Source organism: Eptesicus fuscus, chromosome 8, assembly GCF_027574615.1.
Source record: "Eptesicus fuscus isolate TK198812 chromosome 8, DD_ASM_mEF_20220401, whole genome shotgun sequence".
In the NCBI taxonomy this organism is placed as follows: Eukaryota; Metazoa; Chordata; class Mammalia; order Chiroptera; family Vespertilionidae; genus Eptesicus; species Eptesicus fuscus.
Window position 1 is genome coordinate 964,502 of NC_072480.1, and position 23,487 is coordinate 987,988.

Consider the following 23,487-nt stretch of genomic DNA (forward strand, 5'->3'; position numbering starts at 1 on the left):
CAAGACAGCATAGAAAGAAGCCAAGCGCTGCAGAAGGGAGCAAAGCTGCGGAGAAGCAAGCAGGTGGAGTGGGGAGAAGGGAGGCAAGCAGGCGGGGCAGGGGAGAGCGCAGAAGGAAGCCCTATTGCAAGAATCTTCCTGCAATGGGCTACTAGTTTAAACATAATCCTTAAGAGGCTCTATAACTTTGCCATCAGTTTATCTTGAAAAATAAAATTAGAATTTTTTTTTCTTTATTGACTAAGGTATTACATGTTTCCTTATCCCCTCATTGTCCTCCCACCCCACTCCCGTTTATGCCCTAACACACCTGGTGTCTGTGTCTAGAATTTCTTATTTCAGAATCATTGAGGGAAAGATTCAAACTTTTATTCTGATGGTTCTCAAACTTTGGTATGCATAAGAGTAACCTGAAAAATTTTTTAAAATGCAAACTCCTAGCCCCATGGCTAGAGGCTTATTTAGAGTGTCTGGGATTGGCCTAGAAATGTTGCATTTAAAAAAGACACTCCCCAGATAATTTTGACCTTGCACTAAAAAATACAACTTGATTTTTAATCCATTGACTATTGTAACAGATGAGCCATTAAGAATATAATAGACAATTATTGAACTTGACATAATAGGCCTGCATTTTTTAAAGGAAAGAATTTTAAAAATTGCCTAATCACTACATTGTACACCTGAAACTAATAATATTGTATATTAAGAGTAAGTGAAAATTTTTTAAAAAATTAAAATCACCAAAACATTGCATGGGACGATTCCTTATTTATTCTTTCAAGTCATTCCTATAGTGCTTCTCTAAGAGGAATAAAGTTAAAATTTAAATTTTGAATGAAACTAAAAATATTGTATTTAAGTGTGCCAATATGGAAAAACAAAAAGCAAGCTGATATGTTCAAAATGCACCATTTAGGAAAATTTGTCTTATATTTTAATTGAATGGGGACTCCTTCCTTGTGTCTTAAAAATCAAAATCAAAGAAAGCTGCTTGCAGTCCAAGTTAAAGTGAATTCTTCTTGTACTCATTAAAAAAAATCATTCCTAAAAGTGCAAGTCCTTCATAAACTTTCCAAAATAAAAATTTTCTTTTTTTGGAGGGACTTAATTTTTATGATATTAAATATAAAAGTTTATTTTGTGCTACTGTATATATAAAAGGGGAAAGAACTAATGATCTATTCGGTTAATCAAAGCCTTACCTGAGCAATTGATTCTGTTTGCAAATGAGCTCGAGATCCACATGCAATAGCCATTTGATCCTGAAGAAAAAGCAATTATGTTTTAATATTTAAATATCATTAATAAAAATATTTATTTTCAAAGTGAATATTTCATTTTTTTAACTTTTTGAGAAAGTAACATTAAATATCATTAAAGAGGTTTACTGAGGAGTTCAGAATATGTACAGTTTCAAGAAGTCTAACTGAACTTACTAAGAGGGTACTATTCAGGCTAAAGATTACTTAGGGGCATGCATTACTTCAAAATTCATAAATTTAATATTTTTTCTAATTAAAAATACCATGCTAATATAACTATAAAGAAAAATCAGTAGTATTAGAAAGAAAAGACTTTTTTACAGATAGTATCATCCTATATAATAAAAGCCCAGGGACCGAACGATGGAACAACCGGAACAACCAGTCACTATGACACGTGCTGACCACCAGGGGGCAGACACTCAACTCAGGAGCTGTGTCCTGGTGGTCAGTGCGCTCCCACAGTGGGAGCGCCGCTTGGCTGACCGGGATGAGCGTCTGCTCTCTACAGAGGGCGGGTCCACAGCCACTCGGCTGACCGGGATGAGCGTCTGCTCTCTACAGCAGGAGCAGCCGCGCAGGGGGCGGGTCCACAGCCGCTTGGCTGACCGGGATGAGCGTCTGCTCTCCACAGCAGGAGCAGCCGCGCAGGGGGCGGGTCCACAGCCGCTCGGCTGACCGGGATGAGCGTCTGCTCTCTACAGCAGGAGCAGCCGCGCAGGGGGCGGGTCCACAGCCGCTTGGCTGACCGGGATGAGCGTCTGCTCTCCACAGCAGGAGCAGCCGCGCAGGGGGGCGGGTCCACAGCCGCACGGCTGACCGGGATGAGCGTCTGCTCTCCACAGCAGGAGCAGCCGCGCAGGGGGCGGGTCCACAGCCGCTCGGCTGACCGGGATGAGCGTCTGCTCTCTACAGCAGGAGCAGCCGCGCAGGGGGCGGGTCCACAGCCGCTCGGCTGACCGGGATGAGCGTCTGCTCTCTACAGCAGGAGCAGCCGCGCAGAGGGCGGGTCCACAGCCGCTCGGCTGACCGGGATGAGCGTCTGCTCTCCACAGCAGGAGCAGCCGCGCAGAGGGCGGGTCCACAGCCGCTCGGCTGACCGGGATGAGCGTCTGCTCTCTACAGCAGGAGCAGCCGCGCAGAGGGCGGGTCCACAGCCGCACGGCTGACCGGGATGAGCGTCTGCTCTCTACAGCAGGAGCAGCCGCGCAGAGGGCGGGTCCACAGCCGCTCGGCTGACCGGGATGAGCGTCTGCTCTCCACAGCAGGAGCAGCCGCGCAGAGGGCGGGTCCACAGCCGCTCGGCTGACCGGGATGAGCGTCTGCTCTCCACAGCAGGAGCAGCCGCGCAGAGGGCGGGTCCACAGCCGCTTGGCTGACCGGGATGAGCAGCACTCCCACAGCAGGCCAATCCCCGCAGGCCACACCCCCCACCAGTGCACAAATCCCATGCACTGGGCAGCTAGTTTTATATAAAATCATTACATTCTTAAAAATCCAAGAATATCAACTTAAAGACTATTAGAAGCAATAAATTAATTTAAAAGAATGAGTAGGTATAAAATGAATATATACCTATACACGATATTTTAGTCTACTTACATATAGACAATAATAATAAAGTTACAATGGAAGAAAAAAATTGGTATTTATAACATCAATAAAGAATAATCTTGAAATAAATTTTACAAGAAATGTAATAAGATCTAAAGAAACATTTACCTATTTCCTAAGGAAATAAATGAATCCAACACATAGAAGGGCATATAACAGGCGTCCTCAAACTACGGCCCGTGGGCCACATGCAGGTGTTTTTGCCGTTTTGTTTTTTTACTTCAAAATAAGATACGTGCAGTGTGCATAGGAATTTGTTCATAGTTTTTTTTAAACTATAGACCGGCCCTCCAACGGTCTGAGGGACAGTGAACTGGCTCCCTGTTTAAAAAGTTTGAGGACCCCTGGCATACGATGATCCTGGATAAGAGGATGTGAGGACAGCATTAAAAAGTCAATGTTCTCTAAGTTAATCTTTAAATTGAAGGCCATAAAAATAGAAATACCAAAATAATTTTTCTTTAAGTTAGACAACCTGATCTGAAAGTTGATGCTGAAAAATAAACAACCAAGAAGAGCCAAAAAAATTCTAAGAGTGGGGAAGGACTACTTCCAGAGTATTAAAAAAGATATTAAAAAGATACAATAATTAAAACTAAGGTACTAGAATGTAAATATCCATAGACCAGAATGGAGAGGCCAGTAATACACATACACAAAACACATGGGTACTTAAACTTAGAATATGATGACACTTTAAATCAGGGGGAAAAATATTGTGAGGCATTTTAGTAGCAATTTGGAAACCAAATTAAAGTGGACCTGAGCCTCATACTGACTAGGATATATTCCAGATACATTAAATATTCAATATAAATAAGGCAAAAGCACATAAAACCTAGAACAACTGATCAATGTGATAATAAAAATTTTAAAAAATTGTTGTGTGACATGACACCAAAATTCAACCACATTAAACATTAAAAGACAAATAAACTGGAGGAAAAGATTTGTAATTTATATTACAGACAAAATGCTAATTTCCAAAATGCATAATGAGCTCCTACAAATTATTAAGAATATTACTCAATAACTGAGTTGGAATAGAGGCATGGGCTAGTAACAGAATTCACAAGAGGAAGTGAAAATAGCTCTTAAAACACTGAAAAGATCTTCAATCACATTTATACTGAGAGCAATGCAAATAAAACCTTTCAATTTTTAATCTATATGGACAGCAATCTGAAACTGTTATCAAAATTATATACATATAAATGGATCCAGTAATTCCACAACTAATTCTTCCTATTAAATGAACTTGCATATGTGTAAATTGATATTCACGCAAGATTAATCATTTCAGTATTGTTTGAAGCAGCAAACCTGTATGTCAATCCAAAGGGACTAAGAAGCTGTGAAAAAATAAGAAGCACTTTGAGGTTCAATCTACAAAATATCTAACCTAATAATAGAGTAATATGCAAATTAACCCTCACTCCGCCACACAAACCATGCCCACCAGCCAAGCCACCCCCACCAGCCAATCAGGAGCAAATATGCAAATAAACCCAACCAAGATGGCTACAGCCACAGAGAGTGGGAGGGAGGCTTGGGTTTCCGCAGTAACAAAAGAAGCCAAGCTTTTCGCCTCCTGTTGCTGGCCTAAGCCTCCACTCAAGGCTACAAAGTTTCAATTATAGAAGGTGAATTAACTCCAACAGAAATCGCTGCTGGCCGCAGAGTGAGCAGGAGGCTTGGCTTTGCTCCAGGCTACAAAGTTTCAATTGTAGAAGGTAAATAAATTCCAGATACCAGGGCCTCCTCTTGAGTCACCAGGGGGCATGGCTGGCATGCAAACCATCACATGACCCTCGCTCAGGCTGCCCCACGCCCCAAGGGAACCCCCACCCTTCAGGGCAAACCAGTCGGCCCCCACCCATGCACCAGGCCTCTATCCTATCTAATAAAAGAGTAATATGCAGATTGACCATCACTGCAACACACAATATAGCTGCCCCCATGTGGTCAAAGATCCTGCCCCCATGTGGACACAAGATGACCACCACAAGATGGCCAGCAGGGGAGGGCAGTTGGGAGGCACCAGGCCTGCAAGGGAGGGCAGTTGGAGGCAATCAACCCTGCAGGGGAGGGTAGTTAGGGGTGACCAGGCCAGCAGAGGAGGGAAGTTGGGGGCAAATAGGCTGGCTGGGGAGCAGTTAGGCATCAATCAGGCTGGCCACGGAGTGGTTAGGGGGTGATCAGGCTGGCAGGCAGAAGCAGTTAGGGGCAATCAGGAAGGAAGGCAGGTGATCAGTTGGGAGCCAGCAGTCCTGGATTGTGAGAGGGTTCCCAGATTGGAGAGGGTGCAGGCTGGGCTGAGGGACACCCCACCTCCGTGCACGAATTTCGTGCACCGGATCTCTAGTCCTATCTAATAAAGAGTGAATATGCAATCTGACCATCATGCCATAGCCACAAGATGGCGGCACCCAGTCGCCTCAGCAGCACCAGAGCCCCCCGTCCTTTCAGCTCCGCCGGGGGGATGTAGGCGCACAGTGGGCCGGACCCGCCTTCAGCCCCCCAGCTGCCCAGGGCCAGCCTGAGGCGCAGGCAAGACTCGGATGGCGCCTGCCCAGCAATGCCCGAGGCGCAGGCAAGCGTCGGATGGCCGCTTCCCAGATGACGCCAGAAGCACAGGCAAACCTCGGATGTCAGCTGCCCAGCCACCTAGGGCCGGCCTGAGGCACAGGCTAGCCTCAGATGTCAGCTGCCCAGCTGAAGCCTAAGGCGCAGGCAAGGCTCAGATGTCGGCTGCCCAACCGCCTAGGGCCGCCCGAGGCTCAGGTAACCAGGGCCAGCCGAGGCTTGCGCTGCTGGCAGTGGAGGCACCAGAGGTGTGATGGGGGTGTTGCCTTCCCCTGATCTCCAAATCCCCTCCTGCCCCTGAGGGCTCCCGGACTGTGAGAGGGGGCAGGCTGGGCTGAGGGACCTCCCCTCAACTGCATGAATTTTCATGACTGGGCCTCTAGTATTGCTCGATAGAAACAACAAAACAGTGTATAGTGCATTACAATTTGCATGTTTAAAAAGCATACAGTGCTAACTGGTTTGGCTTAGTAGATAGAGTGTTGGCCTGTGGACTAAAGGGTCCCGGGGTTTTATTCCACTCAAGGGCACATGCCTGAGTTGTGAGCTTGATTCCCAGTAGGAGGTATGCAGGAGGTAGCCGATCAGTGATTCTCTCTCATCATTGATGTTTCTCTCTCTCTCTCTCCCTCTCCTTTCCTTTCTGAAATCAATAAAAATATACTTTTTAAAAAAGAATACATATGTACATATTTAAAATGAGTATACAAAAAATGGAAAACTGGTAACTTCTGGGAGTAACTGGGTGATTGAAAAATGAGTAGTTTTGCTGCATATACCACTGAATTTGGAACTATTCACTAAAATAAAATTTAAAAGTGTTCATTGTAAAAAATATGGTTAATTTGTAAATTTATATGCATACAATAAAACTTTATTATGAAAAGTCATGCATAATCTCACTACTTAAAAGCAGCCACTGCTAACATTTTGTATATTGTCCCTCTGTATTTAAAAAACAACCATAGCTGAAATTTATCCAGGTATATCATGCTCTTTTTCATTTTAAATAACCTTAAATTTTCCTATATTCAAGTTAATTGTTTTTGGACATTTTATTGTAGGTATTTTCAAACATACACAAAAGTAGTGAGAAAAGAAAATGAAGCCCATGTACCCACTATCTGGCTTCTCCACATGGCCAATCACCAATCTTGCTCCCTCTAAAGCCCCTCACTACCACCCTACTCAAACTAGGATTATATTGAAAAAAATTCTAGGCATATTATAAATTGACTAGAGGCCTGGTGCATGATATTCATGCACTAGAGGAGTTGGGGGGTTCCCTCAGACAGACCTGTGCCCTCTTGAAGTCTGGGAGCCCTTGGTGGATGTCCGACTGATGGTGTAGGCCCACTCCTTAAGCTATCAGTCGGACATCCTCAGCACTGCCACCGCCGCTGCACTCGCCAGGCGTGAGCCTGGCTTCTGATTGAGCAGTGCTCCCCCTGTGGGAGCGCACTGACCACCAGGTAGCAGTTCCTGCATTGACTGTCTGGCCCCTGGTGGAGAGTGCACATTATAGTGACAGGTTGTTCTGCTGTTTGGTCAATTTGCATATTAACCTTTTATTATATAGGACTACAGGCCCAGTGCACGAAATTCGTGCACGGGGGAAGGTGCGTCCCTCAGCCCTGCCTGTACCCTCTCCAATCTGGGACCCCTTTAGGGATGTCCAACTGCCCGTTTAGGCCCGATACCGTGGACCTAAATGGGCAGTCGGACATCCCACTCACAATTCAGGACTGCTAGCTCCCAACAGCTTGCCTGCCTGCCTGCCTGATGGCCCCTAATCACTTCTACCTGCCAACCTGATCACCCCCTAACCACTCCTATGCCAGACTGATCAATGCCTAACTGCTCCCATGATGGCCCGATAGCCCCTGACTGCCCTCTCCTGCCTGCCTGGTCCCCTCAACTGCCCTCCCCTGCAGGCCTGGGTACCCTCCAAATGTCCTCCCCTGCAGGACTGGTCTCCAACTGCCCTCCCCTGCAGGCCTGGTCCCCCCAACTGCCCTCCCCTGCAGGCTGGGTCCCCCCAACTGTCACCCCCTACAGGCCTGGTCACCCCCCAACTGCTTTCCCCTGCAGGTCTGGGTTCCCCCCAACTGCCCTCCCTTGCTGGCTTGGTCTACTCCAACTGACCCCCCCTAGAGGCCTGGTCGCCCCCAACTACCCTCCCCTGCAGGCCTGAGTTCCCCCCCCCCACAACTGCCCTCCCCTGCAGGCCATCTTGTGTACACATGGGGGTGGCCCTCTTGTGTGTTGGAGTGCTGGTCAATTTGCATATTACTATTTTATTAGATAGGATTATATAGGATACGTATTTCAATCACAATCTGAAGACCATACTGAAAAGATTAATAATAATTCCTTAACCACCATCAGATATAGTTTTCAAATTTGTCCAATTATAAATATTTTTAGTGTGTTTGAATCAAGAGTCAAATAAAATTTATTCAAATTAGTTGGCATCTCTTTTACCCATGAGTTCCCCTTACCTCTTAAGTTTTTTTTGTTTTGTTTTTTCAGTTTTTGAATTCATTCAGGTGGGCTATTTGAGAATTTTTTTGAAAACCGAATCATTTTTTCTCATTAGAAATAATGAAAATTGAATTAATCCATTCCAGATCCCACGTTTTCCTCTTTTAACTTTTCTTAAATATATATAGTATATATCTCATATACAGTTTAATCTATATACTTTAAAAACCAAAAGAACATGATATGTAAATGAACATTTAACAAGAAGGAAATGAAATGTACAGATTACATGAAAAACTCTACCATACTTTGCAATTATTTCTTTTTTAAGCTTTATTGTTCTCACAGCTTTTCTTTTCACTTTGCTATCATTAACCTTCTTATAACTCATGGTGACTTACTGTATGTATTTAATAATAGTAAGCAGCAATTCAAGCAAAGGAAAACCACCAAAACACATGAAAATACTCATAGCACAATTTCCTGAGATGTAAACAATGTGAGGTTTAGGGGTATATTAACTCATAATAGTGCATTCTTTGGTTTAATTACCACTGAGAGACTTGTGATTGATCATCCTGGCATCAACAGGAAAGAGTTGTAAGGTCAAGAACAGAATTGCTACAGATGGGGGATGTTCATGAACTGAGGTTTGTAATTTATTTGTTGAAGGAACCATGTAATTTTTCTGTAGAGTTTCCTGCATTTTAGATTTTTTTGATTAGATATAACATCTTTCTCTGTCCTCTGTATTGCCTGTAAACTGGTTCTTAAGAGAGTCTTGATAAGACTTAGGTTTAGTTTATAAGAATTTGTCATAGTAGTATTATGTTTCTCTCTTTTTTGTGTCAATAAATGCAACATAGTATTTCACTGTTTAGATTACCATGCTTTCACTGTTTTCCTAGGTGCTGACCATTTTGAATTTGGTATTATAACAATGATGCCTAAAGGGACATTTTTAAATATAAAACTCTAATTGCATTTTGGTTTTCTTTTTTTGTAGAGAGTCATAGAGGTAGAATACTACCAAGTTAAAAGTATGAATGCTTTCTAATGTATACAGACTAAATTATTTTTTTAAAGGCTCCTTATATTCTCCCTAACTAGATATGATTATTTTTTAAAAATTGATTTTCAGAGAGGGAGAGTGGGAGAAAAACAGTGATGTGAGAGTGAAACATTGATTTGCTGCCTCCTGCAGGTCCCCCTATCAGGGATTGAGCCCACAACCAGGCATATGCCCTGAGGGAATTGAACAGTTTGGTGCATGGACAATGCCCAACCAAACTGAGCCACACTGACCAGGGCATGATTGGCTATTTCACCAAATACTTGCCAATACTGAAGACCGTACTGAAAAGATTAATAATTCCTTAACCACCATCAGATATAGTTTTCAAATTTGTCCAATTATAAATATTTTTAGTGTGTTTAAATCAATAGTCAAAATTCATTCAAATTAGTTGGTGTTTCTTTTACCCATGAGTTCCCCTTACCTCTTAATTATTTTCATTTTATTTGTGTATTTTTTTTAAAAAATTATATTTATTTATTTATTTGAGAGAGAGAGAAAGGAGGGAGAGATAGAATTGCTGGTCCACTTATATATGAATTCATTGGTTGATTCTATGTGCCCTGACCAGTGACTGACACAACAACCTTCTGGCCAGGGATAATTATTCTCATTTTAAATTTGCTAACGTACCGGAAAGCAATTCCAGCATGTCAGCAGGGCTGAATCATCTGGAGATGGCTGAGGGCATTTTCCCAAACCTGAAAATGATACATAAAATAACTGCTTGCTGCCAGACAGCTCAGGGCATTTCAATCTACATGTTATTGCCTCCTACTGGCCAAACACCAGAACAGCCGAAGGCAGTTTCTCCCAAACCTGATAATCTGACAATGGATTCTGTATAGTAGCCCTGGCCTTTGATGTGTATATCTACCTTGCCTTAGGACAATTTGTGTTAATAAATAGCAAGGGGTCCTGAGACAAGGAGAACTTAGTTTCTTTAGCTAAGTCTTCTCTGACTCCCCATAATGCCTTCCAAAATTATGTTTCATCTCTGGACTCTTATTTAATTTACACACAGCCCTTCTCCAGATTCCTGAATGCTTCTAGATGCTGGATCAAGACCACCGGCACTAACAACACATGATCTCATTTTCTTTTCTTATTTTTGAAATAATTTTAATCCAAAAAGAGCAGTAAAATTATTGACAATAGAAAAGGACATCCTTCCAGCTTTCAGAGATATAATAGCATATATTATTAATTTTATTGTTTAAAGTATTTCAGTAGTAATACATGTCTCCTTTTTCCCCACTGACCTTCCCCTGACCTTGCCTACCACTTAGCACATTCCCTCCCATCCCAGTGTCTTGCGTCCTTTGGCTATGCTTATATGCATGCATACAAGTCCTTCTGTTGTTCTCTTGCCTCTCCCCCCTTCTATTCCCCATCCTTCCCGCTGTAGTTTGACAGTCTATTCGATGTTTCTCTGCCTCTGTATCTATTTTTGTTCATCAGTTTATAACGTTCTTTATAAAACATAAATGAGATCATGTAGCATTTCTCTTTCACTGACTGGCTTATTTCACTTAGCATAATGCTCTCCAGTTCCATCCATGCTGTTGCAAATGGTAAGAATTCCTTCTTTTTTATAGTAGCATACTATTCCATTGTGTAGATGTACCATAATTTTCTGATCCACTCACCTGATGGACACTTAGGCTATTTCCAAATCTTAGCTATGGTGAATTGTGCTGCTATGAACATAGGAGTGCATATATCCTTTCTGATTGGTGTTTCTGTTTTCTTGGGATATATTCCTAAAAGTGGTATTAATGGGTCAAATGGCAGTTCCATTTTTAACTATTTGAGGAAATTCCATACTGTTCTTCACAGTGGCTGCACCAGTCTGCATTCCCACCAGCAGTGCACAGGGGTTCTTTTTCTCCACATCCTCGCCAGCACTTGTCGTTTGTTGATGATAGCCATTCTGACAGGTGTGCGACGGTATCTCAATGTTGTTTTGATTTGCATCTCTTGGATGATTAGTGACTTTGAGCATGTTTTCAAATGTCTCTTGGCCTTCTCTATGTCCTCTTTCGAAAAGTGTCTCTTTAGATCCTTTGACCACTTTTTTGTTTGGATCGTTTATCTTCCTTTTCTTAAGTTGTATGACTTCCCTGTAAATTTTGGAGATAAAAACCTCATCGGAAATATCATTGGAAAATATGTTCTCCTATGCAGTGGGCTTTCTTGTTGTTTTGTTGATGGTTTCTTTTGCTCTGCAGCAGCTTTTTATTTTCATGTAGTCCCATTTGTTTATTTTCTCCTTAGTTTCCATTGCCCTAGGGGCTGTGTCTGTAAAGATATTGCTACAACATATGTCTGCTATTTTGATGCCTATGGAGTCTTGTAGGATTTTTATGGTTTCCCCTCTTACATTCAAGTCCTTTAGCCATTTGAGTTTGTTTTTCTGTATGGCGTAAGTTGGTCTAGTTTCATTTTTTCCCATGTATCTGTCCAAATAGCCAGCACCATTTATTAAAGAGACTGTTTTGACTCCAATGTATATTCTTGCCTCCTTTGCCAAATATTAATTGAGCATAATGGCTTGTGTCAATTTCTAGGTTCTCTGTTCTGTTCCACTGGTCTCTATGTCTGTTCGTGTGCCAGTACCAGGCAGTTTTGAGAAAAGAGGCTTTTTAGTATAGCTTGGTATCTGGTATTGTGATCCCTCCAACATTGTTCTTCTTTCTAAAGATTGCTGCAGCTATTTGGGGTCTTCTTTTATTCAGAGATGAATTTTTGGAGAATTTGTTCTAGGTCTTTGAAGTACGCTGTTGGTATTTTAATGGGGATTGCAGTGAATTTATAGATTGCTTGGGGTTTTATGGACATTTTATTGATGTTGGTTCTACCAATCCATGAACATGGTATATTCTTCCATTTATTCATGTCTTCCTCTATTTCCATTTTCAGTATTCTGAAATTTTCTTAGTACAGGTCCTTTATCTCCTTGGTTAAGTTTATTTCTAGGTATCTTAATTTTTTTGTTGCAATGGTAAATGGAATTGCTTTTTGAATTTCTCGTTCTGTGAGTTCATTATTGGTGTACAGAAAAGCCATAGACTTCTGGGTGTGAACTTTATATCTTGGTAGATTGCTCAATTTATTAGGTCTAGTAGTTTTTTGGAGTCTTTGGGGTTTTTATGTACAATATTATGTCATCTGCGAATAAGCAGTTTTACTTCTTTTCCAATTTGTATGCCTTTTATTTCTTCTTCTCTGATCACTATGGCTCGTACTTCCAGTACTATGTCAAATAGGAGTGGTGAAAGTGGGTATCCCTATCTTGTTCTATTCTTAGGGGAATGGATTTAGTTTTTCTCCATTGAGTAATGTTGGCTGTGGGTTTGTCATATATGGCTTTTATTATGTTGGGATATGAAGCTTCTATTCCCACCTTGATGAGAGATTTTTTTTTATCAAGAAAAAGGTGTATGATTTTGTCAAATGCTTTTTCTACATCAATGGATATGATAATATGGTTTTATCTCTATTGGTTTATGTGTTGTATCACATTTATTGATTTGCAAATATTGTACTACCCTTGCATCCCCAGAATAATTCCCACTTAGTCATGGTGTATGATCTTTCTAATGTAATGATGGATTCTATTTGCTAGAATTTTGTTGAGAATGTTGGCATCTATGTTCATGAGGGATATTGGCCGGTAATTCCTTCTTTGTATTCTTTTTATCTGGTTTTGAGATTAGGGTAATGCTGGCTTTGTAGAGCTTGGAATTGCTCCTTTGTCTTGAATTTTTTGTAGAAATCTGAGGAAGAGAGGTTTCATTTCTTCTTTGAATGTTTAATAAAACTCCCCTGTGAAACCATCTGGTCCAATGCTTTTGTTTGTTAAAAGATTTTTTTTTATTACTGATTCAATTTCCTCAATAGTTATAGGCCTATTGAGATTTTTTGATTCCTCCTCATTGAGTTTTACAAGGTCTTATTTTTCTAGGAATATTTCCATTTCTTCTAGGTTGACCACTTTGTTGGAGTACAGTTGCTAATAGTATTTTCTTTTTTTTTTATAATTCTTTGTATTTTGGTGGGGTCTGTTCTTATTTCACTTCGTTCGTTTCTGATTTTATTTGGGTCCTCTCTCTTTGCTCCTTGCTAGAGGTTCAACAATTTTGTTTACCCTTTCAATGAATCAGCTCTTGGTTTCATTGATCTTTTATACTATGTTTTTGTTTTTTTTTTTGGTCTCTATGTCATTTATTTCCACTTTGATCTTTATTATTTGCTTCCATCTGCTCAAACTGGGCTTTAATTGTTGCTCTCTTTCCAATTCTTCAAGTTGCTGAGGTAGAAGGCATGCTTGCCCAGGACAAGTCACCAGCACTCAGTGTGGCCTAGTGCATGCACCTAGAATCAGGGATCCCGCCTGCGCCATGCTGAAAAGTGACCCCGCTGGCATGTGGCGAAAATCATAGTCCCCTAGTGCAAGCCAGGGTCAGTGTACCCCTGTGCCTGTGATGAGAATCGAGTACTGGAGTCTTTCGCTTGGTGTGGGCTCACACCGAGATTCAGGGTCCCCGTGTGTGCATGCACTGCGAATTGGAGTCACTGGCTCTTAATGTGTGCGCACTGGGAATCAGGGATCCTGTGCGCACGATGAGAAACAGAGTCAAGTAACTGGTACTCAGTGCTGCCTCTCGTGTAGAGAATAATGGTCCCCGTCTGCTTGGGGGACCTAGTTGCACAGCTGTCCTGTGTCGGCTGGAAGTCCACTCCCGTGCTGTGGAAAACAGACTTCTGTGTGCTCTCGACCAGAATCAAAGTCAGGTGGCATAGCTGCCCTGTGTGGGCCTGGGGTGTGGTTGCACAAGTGCGCTCTGTGGGCTACAGACTCCTCGTGTCCACATTCCCAGACTCAAATTCAGGTAGCACAGCCACCCTGTGTGGGCATGGGGACTGGTTGCATGAGTGCATGCTGCGGGAAACATACATCCATGTCCCCGTGCCCAGGTTCAAAGTCAGGTAGCGCAGCCATCTTGTGTGGGCATGGTGTCTGGGTACATAAGCACACACAGCGAGAAACAGTGTCCCTGTGTCCGTGCACTCAGGCTCAAATTCAGGTAGAGCACCCACCCTATGTGGGCGTGGAGACTGGTCGCGCAAGGGCGCGCTGCGGAAAACAGTCTCCCTCTGTGCACCCAGGCTCAAATTCATGTAGCGCAGCCACCCTGTGTGGGCAGGAGGCCTGCTTTCACAGAGAGGATCTAGCAGTTCCTATGCCGCTGCAGCAGGCCGGTGGGTAGGGGGATAGGCTCTGTGACTCACAGAAATCCGCGGCCAGGGTGCCAGGAGTGCTGGTGTCCGTGGGTCTGCAGCTGTGGTTGCAGGTCTTTGTCCTGAGTGGCTGTAGGCTCTGGATTTGCATCTTAGAACAGATTGGGTGGTGGTGAGGCTAGGATCATAGTCTCAAGCCGTTCTATTCTTCAAAATAGCATGGTTTCTGTGCCGGCGATGTCCGCCCCTGAGTGCTTGTGGTGGCAGCGGGGTTTCGCCGTCTAAGACTGCCTGGTTTGGCAACCCCCCTGGAAGACCTGCAGGATCTAACTGTCCCCACCTCACACACACACACCCACACACACACACACACACACACACACACACCTCACACGTCCACACACTCCTCTATCGCTCCCTCACTATCTCACAGACTCTCCCTCCCTACCTTTTTGCCAGTCACCATCTTTTCTTCTCTAAATAGCTTTTAGAACAGTTAGCTGTTCCTCAGAAATGAAGGATATTATTGTTTTAAAAACTGCCCATATTAGAAAATATATATGAACATGGAGTTTCTTTCTTTTAAGCCTCTTTCAGAGTATCACTGAATTTTTGGCTTAAAAAAACAAATATTAAACAAACAAAATATTTTAGTTACTATGACAGCTGGGTTTTTAAAGTGGTAAAGAGTGGTATTGTATTGTATTCTTGAAGAACTGCTTACTCAGAATCTCTCTTTTCAAGTAATTCTTTAGTTAAGTCTTTTCTCACCATTCACAGAGAGAGAAATTGACTAGATTAGGTAAAGATAATTTGTGTTAAGGATTATAAATAGTAACATAACCATTCTGAAAATGAAGCACAAAGATTAATGTTAATAATTTAGAGCAGTGATGACACGTGTGTCAGCACTGACACGCGTAGCCATTTCTGATGACACATTTGCTGCTCCTGAGGATGAAACATTTGCGAAATAATGTTTTTTCCTCAAAGTGACACACTACCCGAGTTATGCTCAGTTTTTTGGCGAAGCTTGACACACCAAGCTCAAAAGGTTGCCCATCACTGATTTAGAGGTAATGGTTAGTGACTACTGAACACATATTAAACACTAGAAAATCATTTAAAAAATTTTAATCATTACCTCAGGATTATGAACTTGAACTCACTGTCTATGTATCATAGATGAGGAGAGTGAGGTAGACAGATTAAATTGCCCAAACTCCCATGGAATTTGAACATAGGTTTATTTGACTCCACATCCAAAGTTAAGAAACATACTTAAATGGAAATGGAAATTTGCAAAGGAACTTGAAAAGACAAAACTAACTCTAAATGTGATCGTGATCTAGAAACGAAATTAAAATAATTTAGAAATTAATTTTTTTTAAAAAGTCAAATATTACGATTAACCATAGTCATCCAATATGGGCAGAAATAAAAAAAACATGGTATATGAAGCAAAGTACTGAGTTAAGAAAAAGTTTTATTTATTAAATACATACTTTTCTTTAGCCCGGGAGGTGTGGCTCAGTGGTTGAGTGCCGACCTATGAACCAAGAGGTCATGGTTCAATTCCCTGTCAGGGCACATGCCTAGGTTGTGGACTCAGCCCCCAGTGGGGGAGTGCAGGAGGCAACCGATCAATTATTCTCTCATCACTGATGTTTCTATTTTTCTCTCATTCTCTGAAATCAATACAAATATATTTAAAAATAAAAAAATCCTTTCCCCTCTTTTCCCCTTAGATGCAATATAGGTTCACTGTTCAAAACAAACAATACAATTAATCTAAAAAAAAAAAACAAACTTGAAAAGATACCCACCATCCTGAGATAACTGATGTTAACTCATTATTTTACATATAGATATACCCATATATCTTCAGATGCTTAAAATTTGCTTTTTTTCCACTTAATTATGTATTATAGTCATCCTATATAATAAACTGAACCAGAGTAACTTAATATTGGACATTTTAAATTGTTTCTAGTTGTTTCTTTTTATTAAAAAAACACTACTATATAAAAAAATAAGCAAAACTACTTAAAAATTTATTACACACATCTGCAATAATTTCCTTAACATGTTAAGCACCAAGCCTGTTTTGTCTTCCTTTCCGTGTAGCCCACAATATCCAATTTCACCGATATGCTGGCGGATGGAGACTGACGAGGTACAAACAGAAAGCACAGTGTCAGTCACCGGTGAATGACATGGTGCTTAACGTGTTAAATTTCTCAAAGCTGTGTCAATGGATATGTATTATGGTGTCAATGGATTTGAGTTAACTAAAGCTTTTGATTCATATTTCCAATTTGTTCTAAAAAAGTATTGTATCAATCTGCCCAAACTCAACCAAGGCTGTGAATTAACAATTCAGATATGCTTAATCATAATCAGATGTTTTAGTTCTTTTTTTAAAAAAAAAAATATTTTATTGACTTTCTACAGAGAGGAAGAGAGAGGGATAGAGTTAGAAACATCGATGAGAGAGAAACATCAATCAGCTGCCTCTTGCACACACCCTACTGGGGATGTGCCCGCAACCAAGGTACATGCCCTTGACCGGAATCGAACCTGGGACCTTTCAGTCCGCAGGCCGATGCTCTATCCACTGAGCCAAACCAGTTTCGGCTAGTTCTTTTTTTTAAATATATTTCTTATTGACTTCAGAGAAGAAGAGGGAGGGAGAGATAGAAACATCAATGATGAAAGAGAATCGATTGGATGCCTCCTGCATGTCCCCCACTAGGGATCGAGCTGCAATCAAACCTTGACCTCCTGGTTGAGGGGTCAATGCTCAACCACTGTGCAACACCCACCACACCAAATGTTCTAGTTTATTTAAAATTCAACATTTATAGTAAGAAAACAGTAAATTAAATTATATTAAAGAAAAAAGATGACATTTTTCTTCCCTTTATTTGATGAAGTGCCTTGTTTTTCTGCCTATTATAAGAGTATTCTGTCTTTAAAAATATGAGGATATCAAATTTATAAAAATTTCTGTGGTTAGCAAAAATTATGTTTAAGGGAATCACTTTTGGAAGCCTGGTCATCTACCTACATATTGAGGAGATTAAACAAATATACTAGGCTGTTAGACCTGCCCACATGGTGCACAAAAAGGGAAGTAGTTATCGTGTTCTTTTGTTTAAGGGAAAATCAAAGTATGCATATACATATGAAACTATGGTGTAACAAAACTACACTTGGCCTAGGATTACTATACTGAAGGCAAAGGAACATTCAGGGTCATTAGTTAGCAATCATTTCAAACTGAGTTGTGTGTGAGTGTGTAATTTTATTACATATCTGTTTAATATAAGTTACCTTTAATCATTTGTGGCCTTAAAACCTAAAATCTAAGCTTGTTGAAACTATATCTAATTGAGAATTTAAGATGCAAGTCATAGCCGGTGAGGAGACGTCTTGTTATCTATTTTGCCTGTTTAGGGATTTCTGATTCTATTTCGAATAGTTAAGCCACTAAACAAGTGATCATTAAATGCTTTCTTTAGAAAAATTACTATAAAATCAAGCACATTTTCGTTAAAAGAAGTAGGATAATTATTGTTTAGGAAACTGAAGAGCTTAGAGAAAAGCTTTTCACTTAAAAAATACAAATAAAATATCTGGAACTAAATGTAAAGGCCGATTTTATTTATTTGTCATACAAGCTATACTTAAATTATAAAAGAACAATTATCTTCACAGAATGAATTGCAGGCAAGTTTTCTAAAATCATCTTGTAAGAATAACCAGACCAGAATATGTAAGAATAGCAAATTTCTTTTTGTTGCAATTAAAAATAAAATCAGCAGAGAAGGAAACATTAGAATACATTGAATAACATAATGGAGAATCTATAAAGACAATACTGTAAAACAGCAATTTTCAACCGGTTATGCTACAAGAAATTTTAAAACATTAAATACCTAACTATTGAGTCTGAGGTCCTGACCTTTTTCCCCTTACACCCAACATCTTTACCAGCTGAATTTTTCTTTTAGCTTTTCATGATTTACTAAGAGGTAGGAGAATAATTTTTTTAGGAAGAGTGAACATTGAAATGTATCCATTAATTTTATATGATATAAGGAGGCACTGTCCAACAGAATTTCTGTGATGATGGAAATGCTCCATAATTGTGTAAGGCAATAAGTTAAACTACTAGACACACATATTTGAAATGTGGCTAGTGAAATGGAGGAACGAAAAATTTATTTAATTTAAATTTAAATAGTCACATGTGGCTAGTAGTTACTGTTCTGAATAGCACTAATAAAAGTAAAGTTTTCAGAACAAATTATATTCATTAATTCATTTAGTATCTTTAAATAAAAACTGCTGGAAAGAAAGAGAGAGTGTATGATGGTGGAGGTAAATGCATTACAAACCATGTAATTAAATAAATATATAAGTATGTCTAGGAAATAGGATTTGAGGTGAGTTTTTGTAATTATTACATTTTATTTGGGGGGGGTTTTCTTTAATGGGTTTTATATGTGTTTTACATATTTTAATGTTTTGTTATTAGTAATAAATAGGGGTTCTTTTAACAAATATATAATAATCAGTTCTAAATTAGAATTCTGTATTTCATTCCTGGATTATTCTACTTACTGATTTTATTTTACTCGGATGTATTTTATTCTTCTCTGTGGATTACATATCAAGATTGATCTTTCTTTGCATGAAACTTCAATTCTCTTTTTGTAGTAATATGTTCATGTTGGTGCCATGATTAACATGGGTACTTCTCATACAGTATAGGTGAATTCACATTGATATACTTATGCCTTTTTTCCCATCAGAACTAGAGTTTCAAGGCCTGGGTATTGCACCTGGGGAAGAATTGGGGTTGGGGGAGATGAGATCTATGTACTTCCTGTGGGTTACTTGCTGTTGTGATATTTCATTGTGTCCTGTAAAAGGGTATACACCATCGAGAAATGGGCCAAATCACATGGATCTGTGGCCCAAAAGTAGCTTGAAACCATGAAAATGGAAAGGCCAAGCAATTTTTCTTGCTTCTGCTAAAATATTGACATGCTATGTGATAGTAGGCAGGTGTACTGTTTGATATTGTCTAAGGGTGCTTATTCATTCTCTGATATTTCCTAACTGGGAGTATTTGGTAAAAAGCTCAGAATTTGGCCTATCTGGTGGGGCTCAGTGGTTGAGCATTAACCCAGGAACCAAGAAATCACCAGTTCGATTTCTGGTCAGGGCACATGCCCTGGTTGGAGGCTTAATCTCCAGTAGGGGGCATGTAGGAGGCAGCCAATCGAAGATGTTTCTCTCTCATTGGATGTTGGGAGCTGCCCATTGCCTTCAATAGCAGAGAGGTGTGGACAAGGAACCCGGAAGGCTGGTCAAACTTGAAGCTGTGAAAGGTCAGAGCCAACCACTCACTGTCTAGTTGAGACAATGGTAGCTAAAGCAACCTCCACCTTTTAATCTTATGTAAATCCTTGCTGATTGGTTATTACTGGAATGCCTGCCTAAAGGCTATGGGTGTATCCCATAGTCTTAATAAAAGCGATAGCAAGGCCAGAGGGGGGCGGAGTCCTTCCCTTTGAGTTGGGCTCCCACCTGGCCCCCAATATTCCCAAATTTATACTTTCTTGTCTAGTCTTTTCATTTGTGTGCAGCCTCCTCCAGAGCCCGAACCCTGAACCTGAACCCTGAACCACGCGGGACGTGAAAGGGGTTCACTATAAACTGGCGCCCAAACGTGGGACCTCTGGAGGGGATGATATTTCGCCTAGAGTGAAGAAAGGAAGAATACACCAAAAAGGTGGGGAGAAAAATTCACCCAAAAGGTGGGGAAGAAATCACCATATAGGTGAGGAAAATTCACCACACGCAAAGCCCATGATCAGCTGCAGAAGTCTCAATCTGTAAGTAGGGTGGGAACGTCTTTTTCAGCCAACCTAATGGGGCAGAATTAGGTTATAAAGTAAACTTCATTATAGACTTTTTGTTAGCATGCTTAAGGAATGTGGTTTCTTGTTCAAATTAAAATCTTAGTTTGTATTTGGAATCTAAAATCTGTAATAACAAATGAAACTCTGCTTGGAAACCGCCTCTGGTGAGGAGAAATTCAAAGGTGGCAGGAGAGGTCAGGGCTTTCTGCCCTCCTGCAATGAGATTACTTAAAGTTTTGTTTAAAAATTATAGAAGACATCGCAGGGAAATGCAAAACTTGGCCAAATTGGGTGCTAGTAATTACTTAGGAAAGCGAAAAATAAAGAAAAAATTTAAGATCTGTCTTTACCTATTAAGCATGAAAAGATATGCAGCCAGATCTTTTACTAATGCTTCCCCCAAAGCAAGCAGGATGTGGGGGAAGGGAGACACATGGCAATCCAATATGGAAGCCCACTTTCCCAGTATGCTGATTTAAAGTTTCATTTGTTGCCATGAAAAAGTTTTAAGAAATTTAGAAATGCATCTGGGATATCTGTGCACGTGTAAAGCGAGAAAGCTAGTTTGGGACAAAATGTGTGCATGGTCCGATTTCGGATATTAAATAGGTCTTAAATTGGACTTGACTCTTTACAAGGGCTACAGAAATGAAAAACCGAAGACTGGTTGATTTTCCTAAGAAAAATGGCAAATTTGACCCAAGGAAAGAAATTCAAGCTAGTTCCAGCAACAGGATTTGTATTTCCATAATAAAGAGTGGTTTTTAAAATGTTAATGAAGGGTTTTAAAAAATTTAACTTTAAGGCCTTCATGAAAATCAATGAATTGTTTTTGTTACAAAAATTGCCATGAAAATGCTTTAAAATAACTAGAATTGTATTTGAATCTCAGAAATTGGTAAAAAATATATTATAAAAATCTAAATAGCCCAGGTGAAGACTGGCTATGCCCTTTGTTAATGGAGGAAGGGGTAGATACCCTTCCCCGAGAAAAACAGGTAATCCAGTTTCCAGCCAGCAGCCATCTTTAAAGAATGTGTTAATTTGCATTCAAATGGCTACAAGTTTGCTAGCCGCCCTTCCCCAAGCAGAAAAATTATGGTCAGTTTAAAGTTAATTATTGTATTTTTGAAATTTATTCTTAAAAATATAAAAATGTTGGTAATCTAAAGAAATGCTAAATATTTGATGTGCTAGCTCTAAAAGTTTAAAGTTCAAATTAAATTGAGAAAAATTATATAGTTGTGGTAATTAAATGCCTAAAGTATAGAAATTTAAAATGTTTTCTCTAATAATTAGGAATTCAAAATATGTTGCTTATTGGTCTAATTAAATAAGAAGGATTAATTCTGTGGTGTGAATCAAAATTTTTAATGCAAAAACAAGTTTAAAATTTAATTGATATCTTAAGATAATTATAAAAAGCATTATAATCTTTAAATCATATATAGATATTTGTTTGATGGTTTTTTTCCATGTTAAAATTTCAAGGTTTTAACTGAGAGATGATTCTTGGAGAACTCCAAGGGCCTGGAGTAATTAAAAAAATTTGTGCTCTCTTCTTAAAGGAAATATTTTGAATTTAACCGATCTAATATACTTGAAATTGCATGGAAAGCTTTATCAAATAAAAATTAATAATTATATTTAACTTATAAATGTTATGAAAGTTTTGGCCTCTAAGGAGGACAAAACAAAATTTTAAATAAAGCCAAATTTTTAACAGCAGAATTTTAAAACAATTTAAAATGACAAAAAGCCCATAGCTAAAAAAAAAAAAAAAAAAAAGCCCATAGCTCCCTGCATTTTTAATTAGGCTGAAGGTGGGGCTGCTTTTGCGCCTTGTGAATCAGATGTAAACATTTACTAAGTTTGCTTTGTTTTTTAAAATTAAAGATACCTACTTTAATTACTTTATAAATTAGCTTTTTAAAATATAATCAAGGTCTTATATAAATTAAGTTATATCTAAAGACCAGAAACAGCTAGTGAGATTTGTTTGTCTGAAATGTAATTTTGTCTTTAACAGTTTATACAGTCACCATGAGGACTGCTTGACTTGGCAGCAGCCATGTTGGCCTCATGGCTTGCCGCTCCCCTGGGGGCTGCCATTTTGAAACAGCAAAGGCCAACCCCTCTCTTTAAAGAAAGTTACTGAGACCTCCCATGATCACTCTGTATATGCAAATAAGCCCAAGGGGATACTCTTTGAAAATAAAATTCTAGCTTAATAAAAAGGAGAAATTTTTAAATTTTGAAATCTTCCACTAATATTTACAGGGTAAACTAAGATTGTTATTAAAGTATTAAATCTAACAGTAAAATAGTAGTCTTAAAGAAAGACAAAAGGTTTTAAATGAAACTCCCTGTAGCCTGAAAAATTATTTTGGAAGGAAATAAAGAGAGGTTTTCTTCAAACATCTGAAGAACTGTAATTAAAAGTTAATAAATTTGGCCTCATAAACTGAAGTAAATAATTTATGTCTTTGTTTCCCTGACAAAGTTTATGTTAAGTTACTTAAAGATTAATTGCAGAAGTCTAATTAATATCATTTATTGTCCATAATCTAGGATAAGTGAAGTTAAAAAAATAAACCTTATTTCATATTAATTTAAATTGGCTAACTGAAATAAATATTCATAAAAACTTAATTGTACTGGAAAAAAACCTGTTACTGAAGTATTAACTAAAATTTTTACTGATAGTTCATCTCATAGTAAAATTGCTTAACATGCTATGAATCCAAAGCAGTAATATTTCTGTGCAAAAATTAAAAGTTATCAAGACTGCATTAAAAAAATTTCCATAAGCCTCCTAATATTTAAATCAAAAAAGGGGGGATAGTGGAAAAATATCCTGTAAATAAATTACATCAAGAAATTTTTACCTTGAAAATTAATTTTCATTTGTAATACTGATAGCAAGACACCCATGAAAAATCACATGGTGTCAAAATAAGCCAAAGGAAAATCATTTGGGCAAAAATAAAAAGGATTCCAAATCTAATTTATAGAAAAGATTCCTTTATTAACCTTTGGTCAAGAATATGTTTGTATATTTCCAGAAAAGCCCATGTGGATTCCTGCAACAACGGATTCCATAGAGAAACTGACCAGTCTGCTCCAGCCATGAAGACAAGAGGAGAGCCGAAACCAGTTTGGCTCAGTGGAAAGAGCGTCGGTCAGCGGACTGAAAGGTCCCAGGTTTGATTCCGGTCAAGGGCATGTACATTGGTTGCGGGCACGTCCCCAGTGGGGGATGTGCAGGAGGCAGCTGGTCGAT

General features: G+C 39.5%; 1 protein-coding gene across 4 annotated transcripts in view; it reads right to left on the reverse strand.

The window, feature by feature from the left end:
* The window catches only part of ALG5 (ALG5 dolichyl-phosphate beta-glucosyltransferase), an 85,634-nt gene that overhangs the window by 29,133 nt on the left and 33,014 nt on the right, over positions 1 to 23,487 (reverse strand). For all 4 annotated transcript variants that reach the window (XM_054720357.1, XM_054720354.1, XM_054720355.1 and 1 more), the window contains one exon: positions 1,206 to 1,265. In XM_054720357.1, coding sequence (XP_054576332.1) covers positions 1,206 to 1,265 — 60 coding nt within the window. The remainder of the gene's footprint in view (positions 1 to 1,205; positions 1,266 to 23,487) is intronic.